This window comes from Pan paniscus, chromosome 12 (genome assembly GCF_029289425.2).
Source record: "Pan paniscus chromosome 12, NHGRI_mPanPan1-v2.0_pri, whole genome shotgun sequence".
NCBI lineage: Eukaryota > Metazoa > Chordata > Mammalia > Primates > Hominidae > Pan > Pan paniscus.
Window position 1 is genome coordinate 28,662,421 of NC_073261.2, and position 18,989 is coordinate 28,681,409.

At 43.7% G+C, this 18,989-nt stretch overlaps 1 protein-coding gene across 7 annotated transcripts in view; it reads left to right on the top strand.

Moving 5' to 3' along the window:
- The window catches only part of AFF3 (ALF transcription elongation factor 3), a 597,738-nt gene extending 579,399 nt beyond the window's left edge, over positions 1–18,339 (top strand). For 3 of the 7 annotated variants that reach the window (XM_063594766.1, XM_055107600.2, XM_055107596.2), the window contains 5 exons: positions 3,839–3,910; positions 5,299–5,392; positions 9,539–9,588; positions 9,740–9,963; positions 13,784–18,339. In XM_063594766.1, the coding sequence (XP_063450836.1) occupies positions 3,839–3,910; positions 5,299–5,392; positions 9,539–9,588; positions 9,740–9,963; positions 13,784–13,905 (562 nt within the window). In that variant the 3' untranslated portion in view covers positions 13,906–18,339. The other 4 variants (XM_063594762.1, XM_063594764.1, XM_063594765.1 and 1 more) reach the window with 3 other exon arrangements.
- Positions 18,340–18,989: the final 650 nt, after the last annotated feature.

Consider the following 18,989-nt stretch of genomic DNA (forward strand, 5'->3'; position numbering starts at 1 on the left):
ACAGGGACAAAGCTGGAAGATGCCCTAGAGTGTGAGTACCTTGAGCACAGGGAGTTTTTTGGGTTTTGTCTGATTTGCTCACTGGGGAATCCTCAGCCCCTCAAATATTTTCTGGCACATAGTATGTGCTTAATAAACAATTAAGGAATCAATGAATAAGCAAGCCATAGGGCCTGCTGTGAACTGGAGTATCATGACCTGCTTAAAGGCATTCACACTTGAAAATCAAACAAGCAAGCCCAAACACACAAAAAACCATGCCAGCCAGATATACCATCAAAGAGAGGGTGCTGGGGTACCACACCCACTGTGCCCACTGATGGAAGTAATCTTTCACAGGTAGAGAACACTGTCCACCTTCTAGATACTTCAGAATCAATAGAATCACGCAAAATACAGAGAAAACAAAGACAAAAAGACAAATTTGGCTCTTTTTCTTTCTTTCTTTCTTTTTTTTTTTGAGACTAAATTTCGCTCTTACTGCCCAGGCTGGAGTGCAATGGCACAATCTCAGCTCACCACAACCTCTGCCTCCCGAGTTCAAGTGATTCTCCTGCCTCAGCCTCCCCAGTAGCTCAAATTACAGGCATGCACCACCACATCCAGCTAATTTTGTATTTTTAGTAGAGATGGGGTTTCTCCATGTTGGTCAGGATGGTCTTGAACTCCTGACCTTAGGTGCTCTGCCTGCTTCGGCCTCCCAAAGTGCTGAGATTACAAGCGTGAGCCACCGCACCTGGCTAGCTCTTTTTTCAACCTACATTAGAAAACAGCATTAATTTTCCGGGTGCGGTGGCTCACGCCTGTAATCCCAGCACTTTGGGAGGCCGAGGCAGGCGGATCATGAGGTCAGGAGATTGAGACCATCCTGGCTAATACGGTGAAACCTCGTCTCTACTAAAAATACAAAAAATTAGCCGGGCGTGGTGGCCGGCACCTGTAGTCCCAGCTACTCAGGAGGCTGAGGCAGGAGAATGGCGTGAACCCGGGAGGCGGAGCTCGCAGTGAGCCGAGATCGCGCCACTGCACTCCAGCCTGGGCGACAGAGCGAGACTCCGTCTCAAGAAAGAAAAAAAAAAAAGAAAACAGCATTAATTACATCTGCACATTGCCCACCCTGCCTGACCCTCCTCTCCCCTACTGAGACACTGAAGGGCCTGGAGCGCTGGCAAGGGGTTCTCACCACCAAGATGACCTAGCCCAGGATGTACACTTTGTCCCGATGGGCAGAATTCCCTTCTCCACCAGGGAACTCCAGATGGCCAAGCAGGCGTGGGTCAGTGGAGCACTGCCACCACACGAGCTCAGCCTGGTGGCCCTCTCCTCCCACCCTCCCACTCTCCGCAGGCAGCACCATCAGGGACGAGCTGAAGCCCCGGTGGCACCAGATCAACCACACAGACTAAAATAGTATCAGAAAGGCTCTGAAAATTAAATTATCATTGGAACCACAGCCCCCAAAGTAGGCTAGGGCCTTCCTGCTAGACCTAAACAGGTCGCTGGGTTTAAAATAGGACTCAAGAGTCTCATAACCTAATGGTCAAAATGTCCAGGATACCATAGGAACTCACTCATCATACCAAGAACTAGGACAGTCACCACTGGCATGAAAAAAGATGATCAGAAGACCTCAATGCAAAGATGAATCAGTTGCTGCAATTATCTGACAAGGATTTTTAAAGCAGCCATCGTAAAAATGCTTCAATAATCACAGTTATCACTCAACAAACAAAACCAGAAAATCTTTTCAAAGAAATGGAAGTTATTTTAAAAAGAACTAAATGGAAATTGTGAAACTGTAGAATTTGATAATATAAACCCCAAAAATGGACTCAGTAGTAGAGTGGAGATGACAGGAGAGAGTCAATGAACTTGAGGACAAAAAATATAATTTACCCAATCTGAGCAGTAAAGAAGAAATAGACTGAAAAAATTAAATGAATACAGCCTCAAGCACAATAAGAAAAAATCCAACATTTGTGCCATGGAAGTCTCAGAGGAGAGGAATAGAGAGTAGGACTGAGAAAGTATTTGAAGAAATAATGGCTGAAACTTGCCAAATTTGTCAAAAGACATAAACCTACGGATTTAAGAAGCAGAGAAAAACCTAAATAAGATAAACCCAAAGAAATGCATGCAAAAACACACCATGATTACATTTCCAAAAACTAAAGGCCAAATATCCTGAAAGCAGCCAGGGAGAAATGATAATTATCTGCAGGGGAGAATCAATTCGAATGACAGCAGGCTTCTCTGAAACCATGCAGGCTGGGAGGGAGTGGTGTGACAGTTTCCAAGGGTTCAAAGAAGGAACTGTGAAGCCATGAATTCTAGAGTCAGTGAAACTGTTCTTCAAGAATGAAGGGAAATAAAGATAGCCTCAGATTTAGGAAAAGTACAAGTATGTGTCTCTAAAAGACCCACCCTTAAAGACTGGCTAAAAGAAGTTTCTCAAACAGAAATAAAATGACAAAAGAAGGAATATGGGAGCATTGGGAAAGAAGGAAGAACAGACACATAGATATATATACAATAAACTACTCTCCTTATGAGTTTATAAACCAGGTTTGAGGATTGAAACAAAAATTATACCAGCAGTCCAGGCACAGTGGCTCACATCTGTAATTACAGCACTTTAGGAGGCCAAGCTGGGAGGATAGCTTGAGGCCAGGAGTTTGAAACCAGCCCAGACAACATAGTAAGACCCCACTGCTACAAAACAAAACAATAAAAAATTATACCACCATCTGATACTCAAGACAATGCTATTTTTAAGTGGGGAAGGTAAAGGTATCTAAATTGAAGTAAGACTTCCATACTATCCCAAAGTGATAAAATGTTGATACCAATAAATTACATGTATATTGTAAAATCCAGAGCAACCACTGTAAAAATTATGCAAAGAGATAACACTGAAAAATGCTACAAGTCTGCATGTTGAGGAGATAGTGCGATGATAACAGTATGTTTCTTGAGCAATTTACAAGCCAGCCAGCTATCCCAAGAGCTTTACAAACACTATCTTAGTTAATTCTTAACGCAATGTTATGTGATTGGCAGTATTAGTCTTATTTTATAGATAAGGAAATGGAGGCTTAAAGATGTTAATACATTTGTCTAAGCTCTTACAACTTATAAGTCGCTGAGCTGAGATTTGAACCTAGGACAATCTGATCATTACACATATTGCCTCAGCGCTCTCAAAGAGTCTGCATATGTAATTTGGTATGTTGTTGGGAGAAAGCAATGGCCATAGTCCCCTTGGTTCAGAAAAATAAATGGAATTAAGTGCAGTCCGTAAAAGCCACTAGTTTCTCATAGTATCTGTCTGTAGAAGCAAATAGAGATTAAAAATGTACTCAGGACACTTATGTAGCTGTCAAAGTAAAAGTTACATAACAAAGAAAGAGGGGTAAATCTAAGCATTACTCTGCATACCCAGGATGGAAATTCTTCTGGAGGTAAGCACAGAAGGATAGAACTTCACCTCCATCTGTCAGATACTCAGCCATAAATCAAAATTTGGAAAAATGGACATGTTAGCATATACATGAATAGTTCTTGAACTGGTATCACTCCCGACAATCTGTAGCATTTGAACTTGTACTGTTGAAGAGCAGAAAGTAGCTGTTCTAGTCATCACAGTAATGTAACACTTGGGAAAATGGAGCAGCACCAGCTAGCTTTTAAGAAAGAATTATCAGCAAGTACTATGAAAAGCTAAGGATAAGGCAGGGAGAACTACCATCATAGAAGTTCTGTTAATAAAAAAGCTAGTTTTACTATTTCTTTGCTTTTTATGTTTTTTATTCTATTCCTCCTCCCCGCTTTTTCTAAGGTATGCTATGAGACTAAAAACCCACTCAGGCCCCAATGCCACACCAGAAGACAAACAACTGGCTGCATTATGGTGAGTGCCCATCTCCGCTTAGAATAGCAGCCCCAGCCTCGCATGCCGTCATTGGCAAACCAGGTGCTGAAAGGCATAGTGTTTGCCCAATGTCTTCGAACATACAAAGCCCCAGAGCAGTTCTAATGACCAGGGAAAGTCCAGACCATTTTTTGCTGCCGTACTATACATGATCTGAATTCACAGTGATTGAAAATCGACAGGCCTCCCAAAGTGCTGGGATTACAGGCATGAGCCACTGTGCCCGGCCTAATTTTTGTATTTTTAGTAGAGATGGGGTTTCACCATGTGGGTCAGGCTGGTCTTGAACTCCTGACCTCAAGTGATCTGCCTGCCTCAGCCTCCCAGAGTGCTGGGATTACAGGCGTGAGCCATCGCGCCCGGCGCTTACTTTGAAAATGATGCCACAGAAAAAAGGGAACGATCGAGTAACCTATAGTTCTTTACCTGTCACCCTTCCTTACTCATCAGTAGGTGGAAGGCAGAGAATGTTGATAGAATACATGTCTATCAAGCAGTGAAATAAAGACGGTTGAATTAAAAAATAATAATAACAGCAACAAACACAAAAAAGGTCTCAAATTGTTACCTGTCCTGGATTTGGTTGGTAGGAGGAGATGGTGCCATTGTACCCAGAATGTTGGTATTCTGGATGTCAGCATCAGATCCGAGTTAGCAAATAACTGAGTGAAGAGCTCCAAGGAAGAGAGGATAAGTCTCAGAAACGCCCTTTGTGCCCCTTTCAAACTTGAAGTCCCATATTGGAATAATACACTAAATGACAATAATATGATTATATAAGATAGAATACTGATATATAAATAAGTATACAAAATATTATAGGAAATAATAAAATGATGGCACCTATTCCCAGCATAGTGTTTTTGTTGTTTATAATGATGGCACCTATTCCCAGCATAGTGTTTTTGTTGTTTATAAAGTACACTCATGTTTGTGACTTTAGTGGAGCTGCTTATAGTTCAGTAAAATCAGGTGGCAGTGCCGTCCTTTCCGCAGAGCGGGGCTCGCCCGCGAAGCAGTGAAGGCTGCGTGCTAGAGCTACCTCGCGCCTCTCGTGGAGAGACAGCGCCCTCTCGTGGTAGAAGAAGGAAGCGGCCGGCCCCTGTGACCCAACAGAGTGATTCACCTAACGCTGTAAAATTATCTAGTGATAAATGTATTTATGGAATCCCTTCTTGGAATTTTGAATTCTATTTTTTGACAAAAGATGTTCCCTCACAGACATTATATGCACGTATAGAAAGATTTCCTATGTAGAAACAAGGTATTGTTATTGAGTACCTTAGAACAACAACAAAAATGTTTAAGTCTTGTTTGTGCAGGACGCACTCAGCCGCTTCTGGGCCTGTTTCTCTTTTCGCCTGCAGTTACCGATGCCTGGCCCTCCTGTACTGGCGGATGTTTCGACTCAAAAGGGACCACGCTGTAAAGTATTCAAAAGCACTCATCGACTATTTCAAGGTACTGTCTAGTGAATGAGCAGAATTGTTCCTTAATTTCACTTGTCTCCCTGTCAAATTTGTGAAGCACCTGGTAGACTTCATTGCTTTGAGGTTAATGCAGGTCACCTCTGGTCCCCAAGGTAACCCCATTTATGCCACACTTGTGGCTTTCAGGCCGCAGAATGGACCTTTGAGAGCCCATCTAATGTATCTCCCTGCCTTCTTGTCCAAGTATTTTTATTTTTTTATTTTTTATTTTTTTATGTATTTTTGGAGACAGAGTTTCACTCTTTGTTGCCCAGGCTGCAGTGCAATGGTGCGATCTCGGCTCACTGCAACCTCTGCCTCCTGGGTTCAAGCAATTCTCCTGCCTCAGCCTCCCAAGTAGCTGAGATTACAGGCGCACACCACCATGCCTGGCTAATTTTGTATTTTTAGTAGAGATGGGGTTTCACCATGTTGGTCATGCTGGTCTTGAACTCCTGACCTCAGGTGATCTCCCCGCCTCCACCTCCCAGAGTGCTAGGAATACAGGTGTGAGCCACCACGCCCAGCCTTGTCCAGGTATTTTTATGGCTTCAAGAGAAAGAAGATCCAGTTACTCGTTCCAGTGTCCTAGGAAATTCATCTTTATAGCTAACATAAATTCCTCATGCTCACTTAGAGCTTCTTTTCCTTAGAAGTAACCCCTTAGAGCCATTCCCTCTTAGCTAGTCTCTAGTAGCTTATTTAATTTTTAATAGAGGCGTTATTTAAAATGGTAAGAGATGACTTGTTAGAACTCAGAAGCAGTAGATAGCCATGTGTAGCTATAGGGATAAAATTGCAAACCATGCCACCTTTTACTTATCACAGGGAATGAAATTATTTTCACTAGAAGAATAAATTTTTAAAAGCCTTCGCTGATGTACTGTTGTGAGGTCGACCTTACATTAATAATTAATTTGAGATTTCTGGGCCTCTTCTCTGTTTATCTATAGAAACTAGAAATTATGCCGTCTCTATCTCCCACAGCCCTTTGTCAGATACACAACCATCATTTGAGATCTGTTCATGCCCAGCCTCCTCTAGAGGTGATCTCTAATGGCCAGGCTGTGCTGGGGGTTCCTGGGGTATGTTCAGCACACTGCCTTCTGATTGTGCATGTAGAGTAACCGGGTGCTAGGCCATGGACATCACTTTCTCAGCCCATTGACCGTCCTGTGTCATCAGGACAAGAACCAGCACTGAGCCTTCCCTTTCCTTCAGGTGCCTAAAGTCAACATCAATAGTGTTCAAAAATCCAGAACGTAAGATCTACTACTAAAGAGAATTATTACAGTCAAGGAAAATGCTTGAATAAAGAAGGAAGCTGAATTCTGTAAGCCGCCAGGGGCTATAACAAACTTTTAAGGGATACAAGTTCTTAATATTCTCTGCAGCCCACTAATACATACAGAATGGGTAGAAAACACGCCGGGCGCGGTGGCAGGCATCTGTAATCCTGGCTACTAGGGAGGCTGAGGCACGAGAATCGTTTGAACCCGGGAGGCAGAGGTTGCAGTGAGCCGAGATGGCGCCACTGCGCTCCAGCCTGGGCGACAGAGTGAGACTTTGTCTCAAAAAAAAAAAAAAAAAGAAAACACAACCAGAAAATCAGAGTTGCTCCTCAAGGAATTAATGTCATTTACCCTTCATCAAAAGCTATTTTTAAAATTTTTTTAATTAATCAACAACAAATTGCATGTACTTATGTATAATGTGATGTTTTGATATATTTATACATTGTGGAATGATTAAACCAAGCTAATTAACATATCCATCACCTCACATACTTACCGTTTTTGTGGTGGGAACATTTAAAATCAATTCTTTTAGAGATTTTCAAGTATACTATACATCATTATTAATTGTAGTCACCATCCCATACAATAGATCTCCAGAACTTATTCCTGATAACTGAAACTTGGATACAAAGTTTCAAGGACTTTTTTTTTTTTTTTCTGTCCCGTTCTGTTGCCCAGGCTAGAGTGCAGTGGTACAGTCGGAGCTCACTGCAGCTGTGAATTCCTGGGCTCAAGCAGTCCTCCCACCTCAGCCTCCCAAGTCGCTGAGACCACAGATACACACCACCACACCCAGCTCATTTTTTCATTTTTTGTAGACAGAGGGTCTCCTTGTGTTGTCCAGACCCTTCTCGAACTCCTGTCCTCCAGCGAGCCTACCGCCTTGGCCTCCCAAAGTGCTAGGATTACCAATGCGAGCCACACACCCAGCCTCAAGGGCTATTTAAATGCTACTTTGAGTTCAGAGACCATGAAATCTTTAGGTACCCAAGACAATTTGGCTATATGTTTTTTATCAGTACAGAGCTATCTAAAAAAAAAGAACTTTGTTCCTACCGGTATTTCTTGGGCATGGGGCTTAGTGGTAGAGGAAGAGAACTCAAGACTTCTTTTTTTTTGTTTTTTTTTTTTGAGACGGAGTCTCGCTCCGTCACCCAGGCTGGAGTGCAGTGGCACAATCTTGGCTCACCCTAACCTCCACCTCCCAGGTTCAAGCGATTGTGTCTCAGCCTCCCAAGTAGTTGGGATTACAGGCGTGTGCCACCACACCCGGCTAATTTTTTGTATCTTTAGTAGAGATGGAGTTTCACCATGTCATCCAGGCTGGTCTCAAACTCCTGACTTCAGGTGATCCACCCACCTCAGCCTCCCAAAGTGCTGGGATTACAGGCGTGAGTCACTGCCTTCTTCCTCCTTTCAGTAGCCTTTACTAGACTGTTTCTGCAACCCCCACGCCTTTCTCCCCTTCTGCCATTAGTGTTCTTATATCCAGAACATGCATTCTATAGATCACGTTCTCAGAACCACAGGATGAAGTGGAAACAAAGTGATCAGTCCAGTAGCACCAGCTTGAGAAAGGTGTCAGTAACATTGTGTCAGGAAAAGGAGGATAAGCTCCCCTGTTCAGGAAGGTTTCCTAATTCTCCTCATGAAAATAATTGTATTTCCTGAGACAGGTAAAAGTGGCATGGTTTGCGGTGTTGTCCTTACATTTACATCTTGCCATTGTAGCACCTCAGAGTTCTGACAGGCCATTTCTTGCCATTTTAATAACACCCGCACTAAAACCAGAAAAATCAGTCACCACTCCATAAAGTTCTTTCTAACCAAAAGAAACATATTGTCTCTGGAGAACCAGGCTGAGGCTGTTTTCTTGTCTCTGGAAGGGGAAAACTCCTATCAGCATCACAAAGACCGCTTTCTCCCTTAACAGTCCTATGAAGGCATGATTGGGTTCTCAGAGGGGAAATCTAACTGTGCATTGAGCAACTTCCCTAACTAGAGGCAAAACTTTTAAATATCTGTTGCAAGCACCTGGCTTGTGCAACAGAACTTCCTAAACCAGAATATTCAGATAAACCAGAATGTTTGAACATCCTGTCTGTTATGGAAATATATTTTAATCAATTCTTTTAGGAATATGCAACAGCAACTTCCTTTAAGAAGAAATACTTTTAAACTTCCTAAGTTAAAACAATATAATCTGATGTCATGTATTTTCAGGCACTAAGTAAATGTATGTCGACTGTTTCTGCAAATATGTCCTACTTTTAAATATGAAGTATTGTATATAAGGGGAGATATGAGGGTGTTCCTGCTCTTTTTTCCTTTTAAGAAAAATTAATTTACAATGAAAAAGTAAGGCTGCTTCAAGATTTAACAGACCCTGGGGATTATGACTTAATGTGGTACCTAAAATTTGTACATAAAAACCCAGGCTGTGGGTGAAGCCCTTCACTTACCTCACTGAGGGCTGATGCAGGCACCTTGTCCATGCAAAATAACTTCTAAATCAGAATATTCAGATAAGCTAGAACTTTTGAGTATCCTGTTGGCTAGGGAAGTACATTTAAATATATTCTCTTAGGAATATTCAAGAGCAACTCCCTTTAAGAGAAATACTGTTAAACTTCCGAAGTCCAGGCAGCTGTCCTGACTCCCTTCCAGAAAGGGAACAGAGAACTGTGATGGAGACTTCCCAGGTCCAGTTTCTCTGAAGGTGCCTTTTTCCTTCAGTGTCTGCCTTTGCTTCTCTCTGCAGTCACCTGAAAACACGTTCATGTCACCTGTTTCACCTCACGCAGATGGCACTCACTGTCAGTGTTTTTATTTTCTTGCAGAACTCATCTAAAGCCGCCCAAGCCCCATCTCCGTGGGGGGCCAGTGGAAAGTAAGTTCGCTTTTCCAAAGTCAATGCCGTAAGCCAGACAATGCATGGTGCTGGGCCACTGCGCTTTGCTTTCTGTTCCCCAAGGGGGGGCTGCCCTGCCTCGCTTGCTCCCGACCTCGCCACTCTGGTTTTTCTACCTCTCCCCTTCCAGGAGCACTGGAACCCCATCCCCCATGTCTCCCAACCCCTCTCCCGCCAGCTCCGTGGGATCTCAGGGCAGCCTCTCCAACGCCAGCGCCCTGTCCCCGTCGACCATCGTCAGCATCCCACAGCGCATCCACCAGATGGCGGCCAACCACGTCAGCATCACCAACAGCATCCTGCACAGCTATGACTACTGGGAGATGGCCGACAACCTGGCCAAGGAAAACCGAGGTGAGTGCACACCCCATGGGGAACCAGGGGCCCACCCGATCAGGGCAGCGGTGGGCGAGTTTCCATGGCCTCTCGAAGGAGACATAGGAGGAGTTGTCGCCAATGGTGGGAAACCCTTCCTGCCCTCTGCCCCACCGTGGGGCCTCCGATGCCTTTGTCTCCCTCAATTCTTAGTGGAAAATGGCGTGAGACAGACCGAGGTGCAGGTATAGATACGCACACCTACACTTTTCCCTTTAGCCCGAGGGCTTCTTGAAGGTAGGAACTGCATTGTATTCAAGTTTGTGTTCCTAAGCCTAGCCCAGTGCCTAGAACACACTGGCCCCAGAGCTCTGAAACACTGAATGAATGAATGAATGAATGGAGTGAGTGAATGAGAATGTTACTCTGAGTGCCAGCTGCTTACAGTTGAAAAGAGCATTTTATGTGTAGCAGTAAGCTGTATTTCTTTTTGAATAACATTTGTTTTTACTGATTATAAAAGTAATATAAGGCAGGGCACGGTGGCTCATGCCTGTAATCCCAACACTTTGGGAGGCTGAGGCGGGTAAATCACTTGAGGTCAGGAGTCCAAGACCAGCCTGGCCAACATGGCGAAACCCCATCTCTACTAAAAATAGACTAAATTAGCCAGACATGGTGGTGCACACCTGTAATCCCAGCTACTTGGGAGGCTGAGGCAGGAGAAAGGCTTGAAACCGGGAGGCAGCAGAATGGCTTGAACCCTGGAGGCAGAGGTTGCAGTGAGCCAAGATCATGCCATTGCACTCCAGCCTGGGCAACAGAGCAAGACTCTGTCTCAGAAAAAAAAAAAAAAAAAAAAAGCCACGCATGGTGGCTCACGCCTGTAATCCCAGCTCTTTGGGAAGCTGAGGCAGGCGGATCACGAGGTCAGGAGATCGAGACCATCCTGGCTAACACAGTGAAACCCCATCTCTACTAAAAATACAACAAAATTAGCTGGGTGTGGTGGCGGGCGCCTGTAGTCCCAGCTACTCAGGAGGCTGAGGCAGGAGAATGACGTGAACCCGGGAGGTGGAGCTTGCAGTGAGCCGAGATGGTGCCAATGCACTCCAGCCTGGGCGACAGAGCGAGACTCCGTCTCAAAAAAAAAAAAAAGTAATGCACACTTACTGTGGCTACATTTGTAAAGCACAGAAAACTTCAGATAAAACAACTTTTAAATCATCAATAATCTTTTTTTTTTTTTTTTTGAGATGGAGTCTCACTCTGTCGCCCAGGCTGGAGTGCAATGGCGCGATCTCGGCTCACTGCAAGCTCCGCCTCCCGGGTTCAAGTGATTCTTCTGCCTCAGCCTCCTGAGTAGCTGGGATACTCACACAGTTGTATATCCTTTCTTCATTTGACATTATGTCAGGCATTTTCTCATGTCACTAACTAGTTCAAAAACACCCTTTATGGTGGTTCGATAATAATATCCTAGTACATTGATTATACAGTCACAAAGTATCCTGATTTCTCAAACAATTCCCCTGTTGTTAGACATTTAAGTTCCTTCCAATTTTTTTCCACTGTGACAAATAATGTTGGTGTAAATATCCCTACATAAGTCATTGTTCATATTTCTGGTTATTTTCTTTTTCTTTTTCTTTTTTTTTTTTTTTGGTTTGAGACAGAATCTTGCTCTGTTGCCAGGCTGGAGTGCAATGGCGCTATCTCGGCTCACTGCAACCTCCGTCTCCGGGATTCAAGAGATTCTCCTGCCTCAGCCTCCCGAGTAGCTGGGATTACAGGCGTGAGCCACCACGCCCGGCCATATTTCTGGTTATTTTCTTAGGAGGGAGTTGTGGAATAAAATTTGGGGGTCAACAGGTACAGATTCTCTTAAGATATATATTGTTCTATATATCGACATACACTGTTAACTCTTCTCCTGAAAGATGATACTAATTTACTATTGGCCCTGCAGCAGCAGGTAAGAGTGCAAATCTGAGTTCACTTTCAGGCCATGAAATGCAAACTGTGTTCCCATGATAGCATGGGAGCATGATAGCTCCAAAGTCAAGAGCAAGATGTTCAGGATGAGATAAGGAATGTATGGCAGAGTGCATGAGATTGTAAATAAAACCACATAGTACATAACATGCAGCCCAGAGAAAGTCCAGTGAGAATGCCATGGGGGTCAGAAGCCACCAGGAGGAGCTTGCTAGAGGAGCTGGCATGGAACCATGGAACAGGGCTTTGAAAAGCACTTAGATTTTGGGAGGCTGAGGTGAGTGGATCACCTGAGGTCAGGAGTTTGAAACCAGCCTGGCCAACATGGAGAAACCCAGTCTCTACTAAAAATACAAACATTAGCCAGGTGTGGTGGTGCTCGCCTGTAATCCCAGCTACTCAGGGGGCTGAGGCAGGAGAATCGCTTGAACGTGGAAGGCGGGCGGTGGTTGCAGACAGCCAAGATCGCACCATTGCACTCCAGCCTGGGCGACAGAGCAAGACTCCATCTCAAGGAAAAAATAAAGAAAAGAAAAGCGCTTAGCAGTTGAGTGACTGAAATAGGTGGGGTGGGTGTCACCAGTGGACAAAACAGAAAGGACAAATGTACAGAAATACACGTGTCCAGTTTGGGAGACTGTGAGCAGGCCAAGCTCCAGATGGCACTGCCAGCTGCCTGCTAGATGTCTCCTACCAGAGGGCTCAGTGCCAAGTGTCCAGTGCAGACTTGGCATTGTTCCCCTACCCCTACCTGCTCCTCCTCCTCTGTTCTACCCCTGGATCCCTGCCCTGGCCAACCTCCTAGCCACCTCCCCATCCCTGCCCCAGCAAGTCTTCATTCAGCATGTATGTGAGGACCTTTGAGACACTTCTCCCAGATGCTTACTCCCAAGAACTGTATGCAGTGACCAGCCATGACAGTAGAGTAGCCATATGAATGTGTTTTCCTCTATCAGCCACTAAACTGTGATTTTGAGACAGCAGAGCCCACACAATTCATCCTGCTATCATCCCCTACCCCCCTGCACCTAGCAGAGTGCCTTGGTACATCATAGATATTTGTTTGTTTTTGAGGCGGAGTCTTGCTCTGTGGCCCAGGCTGGAGTGCAGTGGCGCAATCTCAGCTCACTGCAACCCCCACCTCCCGGGTTCAAGCGATTCTCCCACCTCAGCCTCCAGAGTAGCTGGGATTACAGGTGTGCACCACCACACCTGGCTAATGTTTGTTTGTATCTTTAGTAGAGACAGGGTTTTGCCATGTTGTCCTGACTGGTCGCGATCTCCTGACCTCAAGCGATCTACCCTCCTCGGCCTCCTAAAGTGCCGGAATTCCAGGTGTGAGCCACCGTGCCTGGCCGCATCATAAACATTTGGTGAAAGGGCAAACCTAGGGAATGTTCAAAAGCTAGAAGGTGACTTCAGTCCAGATGTCTCGTGACCCATCTCTGATTTGCCGCCAGGAACCTGGAGCCTCACCCCTTGGACTCACTCCAGGGGCTCAGCGCATACCAGAATTGAGTACAGGGTGAGGGACGACAGAGCCACGTTCACGTTCAGGAGTGGGAAGCATTACTGGAGTAGGAGAATGCAGCCGGAGGATATGGATTTTCTTTGCTATTTGGCTAAGCAAATACTATTCATTTGAGTTAGAAATGGCAGGTATCATGTATTTATTTATTTGGATATAGGATGAGTTCCCCACCCTTGGATTTTATTTTGTTCAAAGGAATGCTAAAGTTACATGATGGAACGGAGAATCCTTGATTTATATAGAGACCATGAATGGAATTTTTCCTTACATCAGTTGCTCAGGATAGCACACCTAGCATGTGTGGCATTCTTAACAACTCTTTCTGTCCCCTAGAATTCTTCAACGACCTGGATCTGCTCATGGGGCCGGTCACCCTGCACAGCAGCATGGAGCACCTGGTCCAGTACTCCCAACAGGGCCTGCACTGGCTGCGGAACAGCGCCCACCTGTCATAGGGACCTCACCCTGGAGCCAGACTGGGCTCTGGTCTCCACAGATGGCTCAACGTTTTTGGACACTGTGCTACTGAAACTCCCAGCCACAGCATTTATCAGACTGCGGTGAACATTTCCTCAGCATTGAACGATGATCTTTTGCAGGGCATGTGTGTTTGTATGTGTGGGTATATAAGAAGCCGCCTGTGTATGTGTGTAAGATACACAGCTCTTCAGAACACACCTTCTTTGTCTAGTTTCCATAATCCCAGGCTAGACAAAGTGATTAGAGGTTTCTGATTAGAGGAAGTACACACACACACACACACACCGTACTCACACACAATCACAGACACACACTTTCTAGTCCATTCCAGTGCTAAACCATGACTTCTTAGAAAATTCAACCAAAATCTCATGGGTTAGTTAACCAGGTGCAATACAGCACACCAAAAGCTTGACTGCCAGTGAAGATGGACCTGCTCTTATACTGTTGATTACTTTCAGTATTAATATACTATTCCCCAATTATTTTTTGATTGGTATGTATTAATGGGTAATTGAATAATGAAAATAAGCCAGATATTTTTGTGCCGGAAGTTTACTAGATTGCATGTTACCAAATACCCTGCTCTTCCTCTAATTCCCTTCCCCCATCTGACTCTATTATCAACTAAATGCATTCCAGGCAAACAGATGGACACTCACAGCCCTTCCCAGCCCCATCTGCAAGTAGTATGCAAATGGCACTGAGATTTAGCAAAAACGCGGCGTCTTTGAAAGTTAACAGACACTAAGGTAGCAGTGCCTATGTGTTGGAGCTCAGTTAGGAGTTGAAGTTTTCTGCACCTGTGATAACAAGCCCACCAGCCACATGCATTTCTTCTTCCTGCCACTGTGACTCGGTGGCTGTAGAGCCACATGGCATTTGTCAGCCAATCTGTTTCAAGTCTTTTCTTTCCACCAATAGCTTTCTTACAGATTTTCTTGGCTAAATGAGGCCATTACCTAGAATGTCCCTTCAGTAGGAGCCTGAATCCTTTGCTTACCAGGCTGAGAGCTATTTGCCATGATAATGCTGATTCTCTCACTCCTCATGCAGAATGTGCACCTGCAGCCCTTTGACGCGTTTTGATTTGGGGGCGATTTTTCAGGCTTTGATTAGCAGGCTGCTTGCAGTGCAGAAGATCACAGTTCCTTTCTGGGGCAGCAGCAACCGGAGCCTCTTCGTGTGTCCTGTGTGTCTGGTATGTTTACACCTTGCTCTGAGTTTTTCTCTTGTTTTCTTTTTTTAATTAAGTTTACATTTTAGTTTCTTTGACATCTTGTTTACAGTTTTTGTCTGATGTTTTTTCTTTTGTAGTGTCTTATGCCCTAGATTTAGTCATCTTGTTAAATATATTTGGATATGAAATATTGACGAAAAGAAAATAACTCCTGAAAAAGAGGGTCTATCTTGCCACACGTTAAAAACAAAAACAGTGTCCTTGAGGCCTCTTACTTGATAAAGTTGCACCAGGACGGTCTGAGAAAGGCAGGCAGTATAATATGTGGTGCAATCCATTTTTTCAAGGTGATGACGGCACAAAATACTTAGACTAGATGCTGATCCATAAACATTCACTGATATTCTTACAGGTTGGGTTGCAGTGTTAACATTTTTGTTAGCCTGATCTGTAGGTGGGAAGTAAGATCATCATAATTCCTTAGCTCTGAGCACTGATTCAAAATTGTATAAATGACTGAACAACTTAGATGATTTGAAATTAATTGAAAATAAGAAGGGCTTGTGGAATTTGCATTTGGCTTTGGCCTTCAAGCATTTGGAAATATTAAGAGAATTTCCATTTTACATGTCTCCAACTGGGGTGCTTCTTACAACCCTTTCACTTTTTTTTGAGATGAGTTTCGCTCTGTTGCCCAGGCTGGAGTGCAGTGGCACGATCTCGGCTCACTGCATCCTCTGCCTCCCGGGTTCAAGTGATTGTCCCGCCTCAGCCTCCCAAGTAGCTGGGATTACAGGCATGCACCACCATGCCCAGCTAATTTTTGTATTTTTAGTAGAGACTGGGTTTCACCATGTTGGCCAGGCTCGTCTCAAACTCCTGACCTCAGGTGATCTACCCGCCTCCACCTCCCAAAGTGTTGTGATTACAGGCGTGAGCCACCACACCCAGCTGTTTCACTAATTTTTGGCAGAGTTCACAATCCCATCCTATGTCAGAAACTTGAACCTAACTTAAGAAATTTTGAGTCATTTTTTTGGAGGACTGAGACTTTGTTCTACTTACTCTTGAAGAATCCTGATGAAATATTCAAACACATAAAGGGATGGCCCTGGAGGTCTGTCCTGCATACCTGGAGAGCTTCTCTGGTCCTGCCCACCTTGAAAGTTGCAGGCTTTGTTGTAACATCTATGTGATGAGCTTCCCTGTGAAGCCCCATTTGACAGGTGAGCCAGCAGTGTTTTATCAGCCCTCTGATGGCCCACGTTTCCCAGGAAAACTTCTTGAAACTTACCGTTGTGGGCAGTGGTCAGAGCGTGTAGTTCTTATGACTGTCTCGTTTCATCTGTGGAGCACATGTGGAGCATGTTGGTACAGCAGTTTCTGTGGGGTTTGGCATGGGTGATTTTGGTTAGTAACCATCCTCCAATTGTTGCTTGTGAAAGTCATTCATAACTTGTTCCTTTTACTTAGTTTTGTTGTTACTGCTGTTGTTGTTGGTTTGGTTTGGTTTTGAGACCGGGTCTGGCTCTGTGGCCCAAGCTGGAATGCGGTGGCGCGATCATGGCTCCCTGCAGCCTCAAACTCCTGGGCTCAAGCAATCCTCCTGCCTCAGCCTCCCAAGCAGCTGGGAAGATAGGCACATGCCACTACACCCGGCTAATTTTTTCTTTATTTTTTTTGTAGAGATGGGGTCTCACTATGTTGCCCAGGCTGGTCTCAAACTCCTGGGCTCAAGCGATCCTTTGGCCTCGGCCTCCCAAAGTGCATGAGCCACCATGCCTGGCCTGTTTAGTTTTGTTTCAAGTTGAAATACCTTTCTTGTGTTTTCTAATTAGAAAAGTAATATCTACTCATTGTAAAAACTCAAACAGTGCAGAAATGTAGAAAGTAGAAAGTGTAAGTCCCTGGTTGTCCCTTCTGCCTGAGACAACCACTGCTCACAGTTTGATGTATATCCTTCCAGAGACTCTCAAATTTAAGCAAATAATTTTTATTACCATGTCTTTTTATTTGAAGACGTACATTTGCCTCCAAAGTTCAACACAAGTTCAACTGACCATATCCTTCCATGACCTGAATAGATGCTATCCTTTATCACGATGTTCAATTGCCTTTGAAAGAGAGTAGCCCAGGTATATTCCTGATCAAAATTTGGCATTTTTGATGATGCTACTCTACACAGATCAGACTCACGTGCAGAATCGTGCCTGGAGAGAGAGGTTTGGTTAAGACAGAGATTTCTGGAAACATTCAAATTGCAAATGGAAACTTGAAACCCACAATCTAATGAGGAATGTACTGGAAAAATAATCTGAAGAGTTGACAAATTGTGTGCTAGATTGAACACATGGAATGCAATGCAATGAGACTTTCTGCACTAAAACTTATCCTCATATGTACAACAATGATGTGTGTATTATATAACAGTGATGTGTACATTTCTGACACCCCATACATAATATACACAGTTTGTATAAATGCATACATTTAAAAATATATATGTACAATACAGCTAACATAAAACTGTAGTACGCCTGAAGGATATTACTAGTGCCTAATATTGAGTATGAGTCACTGCGTGTTCGCATCAACTTGGAAGTGCAGTAATTGTTATAAAATTAATCAGTGCAGCCAACATTATTTATGAATCACATCTTTGAAACTGTGCAGTAGCATATACATATATATTTTTAAATAACATTTTTCACAGTTTTCCAGAGTTACTGTTGAAATCTGCATCACCAAAAAAAAAAAAAGCAAGATTTTTTTAACAATGTAGACACTCTTCAGACCCAGTAATCTGCGTGTGATTTCCTATTTGTAGATTCCCAAGAGACTTTAGCAGTCACCAGCCTTAATGCATGTACAGGATATTATTGTGACTTAATTTATCTGCAGTTTTTAATCCATGTGAAATTGGAATTTATAAACGGACTTGGATTAAATATGTCTGCCTTTCTAAGGTTGCAAATGTTACATTAAATGATTTATGTTGTAAATGAGAGAAGTTGAGTTGTACGTAAAAGACATCCACCAATTTCTGTGAATATTTTTACAAGGAAACTTGAGAATCAAAATACGTTCAAGTCAGTTGTTCTGGCTCCCAGTTTATAATCTCTCTAAAAGCAATCTTTTTGTTTCATAAATGGCTTAAATGTAGCTCCCACAGATTATCAGTATGAAGTCTGACATTTTTCATGGAAAAGAAGTATGTTTTTCTTCATTATGACTATAGTTTACTATTTGTCTTTGCCATTTCCTGATACATACACATAGGCACACACGCGCACACATGCATGCACGTATGCACATGCACGCTCCCAGTGTCCCAGTGAAGGCTCAACAGGAAGCTTGAGAAGGTCATCTCAATGGCCACAGGGTTCCTGTTCAACCAGTAGCCCTGGGATGCCACTTTGCTTGTCATTCTTTAGTGTCACAAGTTAGTTCCCTGACTTGTGTGCAGTCAGAGAACTGCACACAACTGAAACCAACATGGTGGAATCATGTTTGCAATATTTGGTTGAGTAAAATAAGATAATTTTGAACTAAAGAAGACGGAGGCATTAGACCAGTGGCTTGACATGAAGCATCCCCTATGTGGGAGGGTAAGTTTGTTAACTTCGTTTTTAGTCTTATCTCCAACCCTTTTCCTTATCCTCCTCCCCAAACTAAAGAAGCAGAAACAGCAACAAAAGCAAAACCATCCCTTCACCCGATCCAGCCCATGTCCTTAGATTCAAATATCCTTTGTCTTTTTCCCATTATACCATCTGATATAATTCACTCGTGTCTAGAGAGAAAAATGCAGAAAGGGTTTGTTTGCAGATGGGCAGTTCAGTTGAGTCCTCATTAACCAGGCAGAGGGGTGCAGAAGAA